We start from the raw sequence: 9,047 nt of genomic DNA, 5'->3' as shown, positions 1-9,047 counted from the left end.
GGAAATCTTTTGCAGCACAGTATTGATGTAATGGGAGAAAAAACAGCAGAGAGCTAGACAGAGAACTTTTCTACTTTTGACAGTTCAGATGAAAATCACTGGAACAACAACAATGATAGGAAAAGTGAACACGAGGTCTGGGCAGCTGGGAATGTGTAATGATCCATATTGCTAGGGGTGTAATCGGACCGGATTGATTCGGATTTAGGATGTTTAAATGTTCGAACCAATCCAACATGTTCGGTTTGGGTTGGTACGGATTTCATAATTTTTGTTTCTAAACCCGAAACAAACCAACCCGATCTCAATTCAATTGGTTCGGATCGGATTGTCGGATTAAGAATATAAAATATTATTTAGAAATTTGCACGAAATTATCATAAAAATGTGAATAATTATATAAATATAGAATAATTCAACATTTTTAAAGAACAAAACATTCGATAATGACATAAATTATATAATCCAAATAAAATCAACATCTCCAATACAAATATAAATAGACAATGTAATGGGTTGAAGTGTTTGGGCTAAATGTGAATAACAATTCTCAATTCATTGGGTTGGTTCGGATTGATCGGTTTTTCAATCCTCAAATCTGATACCCGAACCGATGGTAATCGGATGCAGTAAAAAAAATTTGAACCGAACCGATGATCCAATCCAACCCACCATAAAGTGTTCAAATCATATCGGTTTGATCGGATTCGCGAATCGGGGAGTATCCGCTTACACCCCTACATATTGCACTACTTGCCCTACTTTCTTCAAGGCTTCTCTGAAAAGAAATCCAAAAGCTTCAACTGTATTTGATCCCAATGTGTCATTTTTCCTAAAATAGACTAATGTATTGTCATAAATTATTAAAATATTGAATTCTACGTTTTGAATTTTACTTTTTTATGCACTGCATCGTCATTAATTTTATTGTAAGACTAGCGCTTTTACCCCACGGGGAATATTAATCTTATTATTTATTCACGTCATAATAAATTTACAATCTCGCAAAAATGAGTATTCAACCCAACAAAATCACAATGAGTATCACACAACTTGTAAAATTTGACAAAAACTTCATATATGTTTAATCCTAAATATTTTTGAAAAACATTTAAAATTGTGAAAAACATACTTAAATTAGATGAAAAATTGTTACCGAGAGTTGCAAAAGTGGTAAGAGCTATGAGACATAAGGGTTGAAGGATTATGAAGAGTTAGCAAAAATTATTAGTTTTTAATTAATTATTTTTTATGTAAAATGTTTTTTCCCGTGTAAGTTTTTTACCATGTCATCTGAATATAATTATATTTTTTTAAGTACACTAAATAAAAGTATATAGTACTCATTTAAGGAAAATGTTTTAAAATCTAACTGAATATTCGCCCTCAATTACTATTATTCAGTACTAATTTTAAACTCAAATTAATTTTTTTTACAATTTTTATAAAAGGAAACGCATTAACTTAAATTAAATATTGACTCCTTAATATAGTTGAAATTAGGGTTAATGATGACTAAAGGTGAAAAAAATATTTCATTCCCAAATAGAATATGTTATTTTCATTCAAATTTGACATTGATTTTTGGAGAATTAAGACAGGTCTAATGAAAATAAATTAATTCATTTCATTTGAATAATTCTAGATTTGTAATTTGTAACAACCTTGTCAGAAGTCAAATTTGAGGAAGACTTTTTGTTGATTTTCAATCCTTCCATTGTATGGTACTTAGTTAAATTTAAATAACTAAAAGGTCAAGCTTTAAAAACAACAATATGAGGAATTAAAACAGTTTTATTTAGCACCAGAAAAATCAAAGGCTCTTAATTAATATAGGTACATACAATTTATAATTAATTTTCGTATTTATTTTAGTTATGCAGCTTCACGAAAGTAATACCAAATAATAAAAAAAATTATAATTAAAAACCGCAAATTTATAAGTAATTTTCGTATTTAATTTAATTTCCTTATTTAAAAGGAAATTTAATTTAATTTAATTTAATTTCTGTATTTAATTTAATTTCCCTATTTAATTTAATTTCCGTATTAAATTTTATTTCCTTATTTAATTTAATTTCCTTATATAATTTGATTTCCTTGTTTAATTTAATTTCCTTATTTAACCCAACAGTGAATATTTTTTTTTTAAAAAAAATTAACCAATTAATGTTAAATGATAATTAAGGTGATTATGTTTCTTGAATGGGCAATGATTGATTACATTAAAAAAATTATGTTTATTTTGAAGTAAATGCATTTTCTTTCTCAAAATGAAAAAGGAAAACTCAATATTTTTCATTTAATTTAATTTCCTTATTTAATTTAATTTCTTTATTTCATTTAATTTCCTTATTTAAGTTAATAGTGTAGATTTTAACCCAACACTCAATATGTTGTTAAAAAAATTAAGTAAAATATTGAGTGTATATTATTAACGTCATATTCAGGTATAAAACTTTTTTTAACTTGACACATTGATTTTCCTTAGTGAAGCTCTGATATAAAAATTTTCTGATTTTTTTAACTTGAAACAAATAATAGTTATATTTGATTTTGAATAAGAAAAGTGTTAATTCAGTGTTTTTATAAAATATAAAAAAACGAAAATTTGTATCTCATTAACGAAATAATGATTATTTATCAAAAATCTCATATTGAATAACGAAATTCTTTTATTTTGAACTTGGAATCAATCAAACATTAATGCCCAAAGTTTTTCCCCTGATTTAAAGTTGATTTAGGCAAGGAATAAACAATCATTTTACTTTTTTAAATTAATGCAAGAAAACATAATGCATTAACTATATTCTCAAATTGAACCTGATATAGGTCATCATTTCCTTTTTTATATTTATTGGGTAATAAAGAATAATAATTAATTATGTAAGGAGAATATATACACATTAGGTCCTTAATTTTTGGATTTTAAGCTATCAATTTATTTTCACAATATTAAAACCGTTTTTTTTTTACTTTTTTTTTAAAGGAAATGCATTTACTCAACTTTAATTTTCTCCTTCAAATCATACTCACCAAATTGGATAATTAAATTTGGAATATTTTTAAAAAATGGTTTTCATAAATGATGTTTATATATTGAACACTAATTTTATTCTGATGTTTTTTGGAAGATATTCTTCATCAAACATAATAAATTGAAATCGAACTCATAAATACTTGTGAATTCCATAATCCGAATAATTTATTGAAAGAGCTAATTGCAAGGCAAAGGCATCAAAATAGACAATTAGACCAAGAAAAAACGGATATTGAGTTTAGACCACATATGACTAACAGACTTCAAAACAACGATAATGTTATAGGTCAACAAAGAAAATTAAATCTAGACCATATATGGTCAAAACGAAATCCACATAAAAAAACAGGAACATAATTTCCTCATATCTTCTCCTTCTTGACAACTTTCAAAAGCTTATTTCTCCTTCTTGACAACTTTCAATACCTTTTTTTGGTAATCATCAACTGCAATTGAAAAAGATAAAAACTCAGTATTAGTTTACGGAAAAAATTCAGATCTAATAGGTCAATTGAATAGAAAGTAGAAAAATAGAGCTTTTGATATGAGAATGTTGATTGATAAAAAATTTCATACAAAAATTTCGATTGATATGAATAGTTTGTTTGAAAAAATACCTTTTGTTGTCAATTCAACAAATGCAATTGAAAAAGTCAAAAACTAAGTATCAGTTAACGAAAAAAATTCAGATCTAACAGTTCAATTGAATGGATAGTGGGAAAACCGGAAAAAGTTCAGATCTAACAGGTTAATTGAATAGAAAGTGCGAAAAAATACCTTTTGTCAATTCAACAACAACAATTGAAAAAGCCAAAAACTCAGTATTAGTTAACGGAAAAAATTCATATCTAACAGTTCAATTGAATGGATAGTGGGAGAAACGGAAAAAATTCAGATCTAACAGGTAAATTGAATAGAAAGTGCGAAAAAATACCTTTTGATATGAGAAGGTTGAAACTTCAAACTTGCAGAATAAGGATGACAAAAACACCTTTTGAATATGAGATGAAACCGGCAATAAGGAGGTTGATTTATAGGAAATGATTTTGAAAATTACATTTAATGGGGGACAACAAAACCAAATTATAGGAAAATCAATGCAATTAATAAATTTGTGTGAATTGTTGTGGCTGTGACACTTGTCAGCCAGTGAGGGGGGTGAGATTAGAGTGAACCTTGGAATGTCACGTGTCTAATGATTTCTGATAACGTTGTTCTTTTATAAAGTATATGGATTGAGTTCTTATGTTAACTTTACTCTGGAGTTCTGTGTGGTGATCTTTTTCTTTTGAAATAGTTTAAAGATATTTGTTTGAATTTTACTGAACTTATTATGTATTCCCTCAATAGCTTATAATTTTTATATTTATATATAGCTTTACTTTATATTGTTTTTTATTGTTAATCATTATGATGAGTACACTTTTTTACCAAGGTGTTGGTTTAGGGGTAAGCAAGTTAAATCTCCGTAAGAATGATAACACAATTTTGAATCCCGAAAATGACATTTATTGGGACATGCAACCGTTTCCGACTGGTGGCGATCGATATTCGTCAAAGATAAGAAAAATAAATACACTTTTTAGTCATATAGTTATGGTTTTTGCACCTCTACATTGTTTCACTTGATTTCTGCCCAGATGTCAACCAAAATTAAATAGTTTAGCGTGTGTATCGATGCATCGGGGTTGTTGTACCATGTTGAACAAGGCGACTGGAGTCACCTTCTAGGCTTGATTTGCCGATAATTGGGACAAAAATATAGAGAACAAATCTGTGATGAAATGTAAAGGCTGATTTGTGAGCACATCATGGAGGACTTCTTAAACGTTGACGGAAACATTCTACATTAGTTGCCCTATTTATTGATCTTGGTGTTGAAGTTTACCAGGTCCTTCGGATATGAGTCGCTGATGTACGAATCAAGGACCAAGGTCTTAAAGCTCTCTATAATCACAATATTGGCCACCTCCGCTGAAAATTGCTGAAATCCAACCACCTTCTCCGCCTCTCGCCGGTTTCCATTCCTGTGGTCACATTCACGTGTATGGTTAGCGACTTGAGCTTACACATGAATGGGTGCCTTAATTTTCTCGCACGAAGGTTGTATTTGCAATCATTAGCAAAAAATGACACTTCATTTCTTCCATTGGCGTCATCACATTGATGTTTTATCTCATCATGTCTCTTTATCATGTCCGCAAACGCACCCTAAATGTTAAATTGAATGGTGGATTTGATGTTGTCCGAAAACCAGTCCATATCCATGATTTTAATGAGCAGCTGGCTTTGATGGAAATTGGGCCTAATGAACAGCTAATTCGTGGCTGGACTATATTGCCTTGTGCAATCACTAGTCACTACCCATTGCCTGTACTCATAGGACACTTACTTACTCGTCACATGCTTTGGAAAGTTTAATTAAGGATCTGACAATTTGACGGGTTAAGACCCGAACTGCAAGCTGGAATTCTGGATGTTCATGTTCTTATGCATTAATTCATAAATCAATATTGAATGATCAAATGACAAAAAAGCTGCATGTGTGATATGAAATATATTTTACAAAAAATTAATCAATAAATAAGTTTTTCATATCTTAATTGCCTCCTAGTTCTCTTCCTCGATCTTAAAATGGAGTAACCAGCATATCACAGTTTGTATTACTTAGCTTTTCAAGTTCTAAAGCCTCTAATACTATCTCTTTCCAATCTTGATTTACAAAATGTCTTTGGAAGTGATTGATATCTGCTTGTTTTATTTGATTTGCTTTTTTCTTTGTCAACTCTGATAAAGTGAGTTTGAGTGGAGTTGGATCATTGTCAATACTTAGCCCCAATGATCTCTCGAGTTAGTTTCATGTGTCATCGGGTTGGATATATTGTGTGTTTTTGTAATATTTTTTCAAATTTTATCATAAATAAGTAATAGGTAGAAACTTTATTATATGTTTGGTTACGAAGGAAAGAGCAAATGAAAGTTTAACGAATTTGTGGTAATTTTTAAGTTGTTTGAGGAGATAAAAAAAATGTAAATAATGGAAGTAAAAAATAATTTTATAAAAATACTTAAATATTTTCTATACTAAGAAATTCGTTATATTTTATCTTATAGAAACTAAAAATTAATAAAATAATACAATAAAAAATTTGCTATCATTTTTAGAAAGTGAGACACTCACTCATTTTACTCTCTTTTTCAATCACTTTTAACTAGGGCTGCACATGGATTGGGTTGGATGGATTTTCAGGATCATCAGGATTCGAACCGATCAAAACTGTTTGGGTTGGGTTGGGTTGGATTTCGTGAATTTTCACCTACGAATACGAACCAACCCAATCCGAAAATCTTCGGGTTGGTTTCGATGGATTGATTGGATCGCTATATTAAAATAAAAAAAATCTGGAATATTGAAAAATATTAAAAAACAAGTCCTCTAAGTCTCTAACATGCAATTACATTACAAGTTCATAGCTACCGTCTACACACATCTATACAACGACTCATAACTATACAAATACTTCAAGTCATTAAATATGACAAGTAATTACAAACAAATTAGTCTCTAAGTCTCCTAAAAATCACTCTAGTAGTAGGACTCCAAGTCTCCATAAATTACATACCATACTAGTAGGTTAGATACAAATTAAAATTATTAAAAATATATATTAAAAAGTATTTTATTATTATATGATTGGATTTCGGGTTGGGTTGGATGGATAATTAGGGAATCCAATATCCGATCAGAAGATGATTGGATCGTAATAAAATCTGTCCAATAGACCCGTTTGCCAAATCCAACCCGCATTTTTACCATTTGATGGGACTGGGTTGGATGCAATGGCGGAACTATGTTGAGGCAGGGGCCCTCCCAAACTTTACAAACATTTTTATATATGTATTACAAATATGAATAAAATAACAAATAAATTACCGTGTCCCAGTGGTTAGTGCATTCCCCTCTCTTTTTCATTACTTAAGATGTATCCAGCCTATTAACTATGGTAGTACTTGACAAGAGTTAGTATAGAAAATTTAAACCTTGTTTTATTTACATTTCTTTACTTATCATTAATTTTGATAATAATTTTTATACTATTAGTTATTAGAACATCTATAATACCAATTAATGTTGGTCTGTTTTAATTTATTGAGAGATGAAAAGCTCCGCTAGGGCTTTGGCTGGCTAGGAAGAGGATCTGATGCTTCGAAGCACCAAGAAGGTGAAAACTAGGGACGCTGTTGATGATGAGCATGCAGACATGGAGAGTGAACATGCTGCGGCGAGGGCTGAAGGTAGCCTATCGTACAGGGATAAGCTGCTTAATATAGGCAAGGAAGAGACTGAAGAGTTCATGGGACCATTCATGGGGGATGATGAAGATGAAGATCTGCCGGAGAACCGATGGTATAAGTAGGATGATGAGACTCCTGAGAAGGACTTCAACCCTTGCCCCGAAATCAAGGTAACGCGGGAAGAGTTTGAGAACTGGTGTAAGCCATGGCGTCAACAGGCGCAGGTGGTTAGGCTCATGGGCATGAAAACGTCCCTGAGATTCATGGAGGGCATGCTAACTAAACTATGGGCTGGGAGAGGTCAGATTCAAGTGATCGATATGCCTCAGAATTACTTCCTGGTGCAGTTCTCCGATGAGGAAGACTACAACCATGCTTTGTATGAAGGTCCCTGGATGGTGGCGAATCACTATTTCATCACCCAGCGGTGGAGGCCTTTCTTTTTGAACAAGGGGAAGCCTGTTGAGAAGGTTGCGGTTTGGATTAGGATTCCTGACTTGCCAATTTTCTTTTACAATTTGAGTTTCCTCTCTCGGGTTAGAGCGGAGTTGGGCACAATGCTGAAGGTGGATCAGTTGACTTCTATTCATTCCAGGGGGCAGTTTTCACGTATATGTGTGGAGCTTAACCTCAAGAGGAAGCTGGTGCCAACGATTACTGTGATGGGGCTGACGTTACACCTCGAGTATGAAGGATTACACATGATTTGTTTCAATTGTGGTAGGTATGGCCACCGCTTGGAGAATTGCACTGATCATCCAGTTGACCATGGTGGAGGGCATGCTCCACATGACGCTGGGAATGATACCAGGGGGCAGAAGGAGGCTCCGACGCAGGATCCGGCCCTGACAACCCCGACGTCAGTGGAGACGGCGACGGATCAGATGATAGTTGTCGGTGTCGGTGAAATGGGAAACCCTAGTTCTCCAAGTTTAGAAGGTGCCAATCATGGAGCGATGATTGTGGGAACTGCTGACAATCAGGAGGAGAGGGGCGCGAAATCTGAGGAAGCAGTTTTTGGGTCGTGGGTGATGGTTAAGAGAAGGAATTTTAGGCGCGGAAATAAAGGGAACATTAATGATGGGAGAGATTCCAAAGGAATTAATGGATCCAGGAATATTCCACCTAGAGGGCAGCACTCTAATGCCAAACCAGGTCTGCCTAGAGCGGGCCCACATAAAAATATTTCCAATGGTGAAATACATGTTGCGGGGTCGTCTCCAAATTCAAAGAAAGGTCCCAATGGCCCTATACGTATTTTGACCCGACCCACTAGTAGTAACGTGGGGGGAAGTTTTCCTTCTGGCCCAGGTTCTTCAAGTGACCCGAAACCTGGCGACGCCAGCGCTGTTAGCACCATAGACGATGGGTCCAGTCGGGATGAGCTTTTGATAGTACAACCGATGGTCATGGACCGGATTGACTCTGGGGATACTCCATAGAGGGGACTGGATAATGGGTTAGATGGAGCAGCTCTTGCTCAACAACGTGCCAAGGGGACTCAGAGCCCTAACATCTCCAAGCAGTGTTAAATGACTATTATGTCATGGAATTGCAGAGGTGCGAAGTTGATAGGCTTTCGTACTCTAGTTAAAGATCTTTGTGCAATGCATTCTGTCTCCTTTCTGATTCTTCTGGAGACACAGATCAGTGGGTCAGTGGCAGATGGTGTGATTTCTAAACTTGGTTTTGATGGTACAGCTAAGGTAGA

At 33.3% G+C, this 9,047-nt stretch overlaps 1 protein-coding gene across 1 annotated transcript; it reads left to right on the top strand.

The window, feature by feature from the left end:
• The first annotated feature begins 7,599 nt into the window (after positions 1–7,599).
• LOC130719083 (uncharacterized) lies at positions 7,600–8,778 on the top strand. Its single transcript, XM_057569726.1, has one exon. The coding sequence runs from the start codon at positions 7,600–7,602 to the stop codon at positions 8,776–8,778; it is 1,179 nt and encodes a 392-aa protein (XP_057425709.1).
• The last annotated feature ends 269 nt before the right edge of the window (positions 8,779–9,047 follow it).

This window comes from Lotus japonicus, chromosome 5 (genome assembly GCF_012489685.1).
Source record: "Lotus japonicus ecotype B-129 chromosome 5, LjGifu_v1.2".
NCBI classification, from domain to species: Eukaryota; Viridiplantae; Streptophyta; class Magnoliopsida; order Fabales; family Fabaceae; genus Lotus; species Lotus japonicus.
Note: the sequence above shows the minus strand (reverse complement) of the source record. Positions and strands in the feature narration are given on the sequence as shown.

Coding starts and splice junctions, on each gene's coding strand:
- LOC130719083 (XM_057569726.1), top strand. CDS start 7,600: ATGGAGGGCATGCTAACTAAACTATGGGCTGGGAGAGGTCAGATTCAA.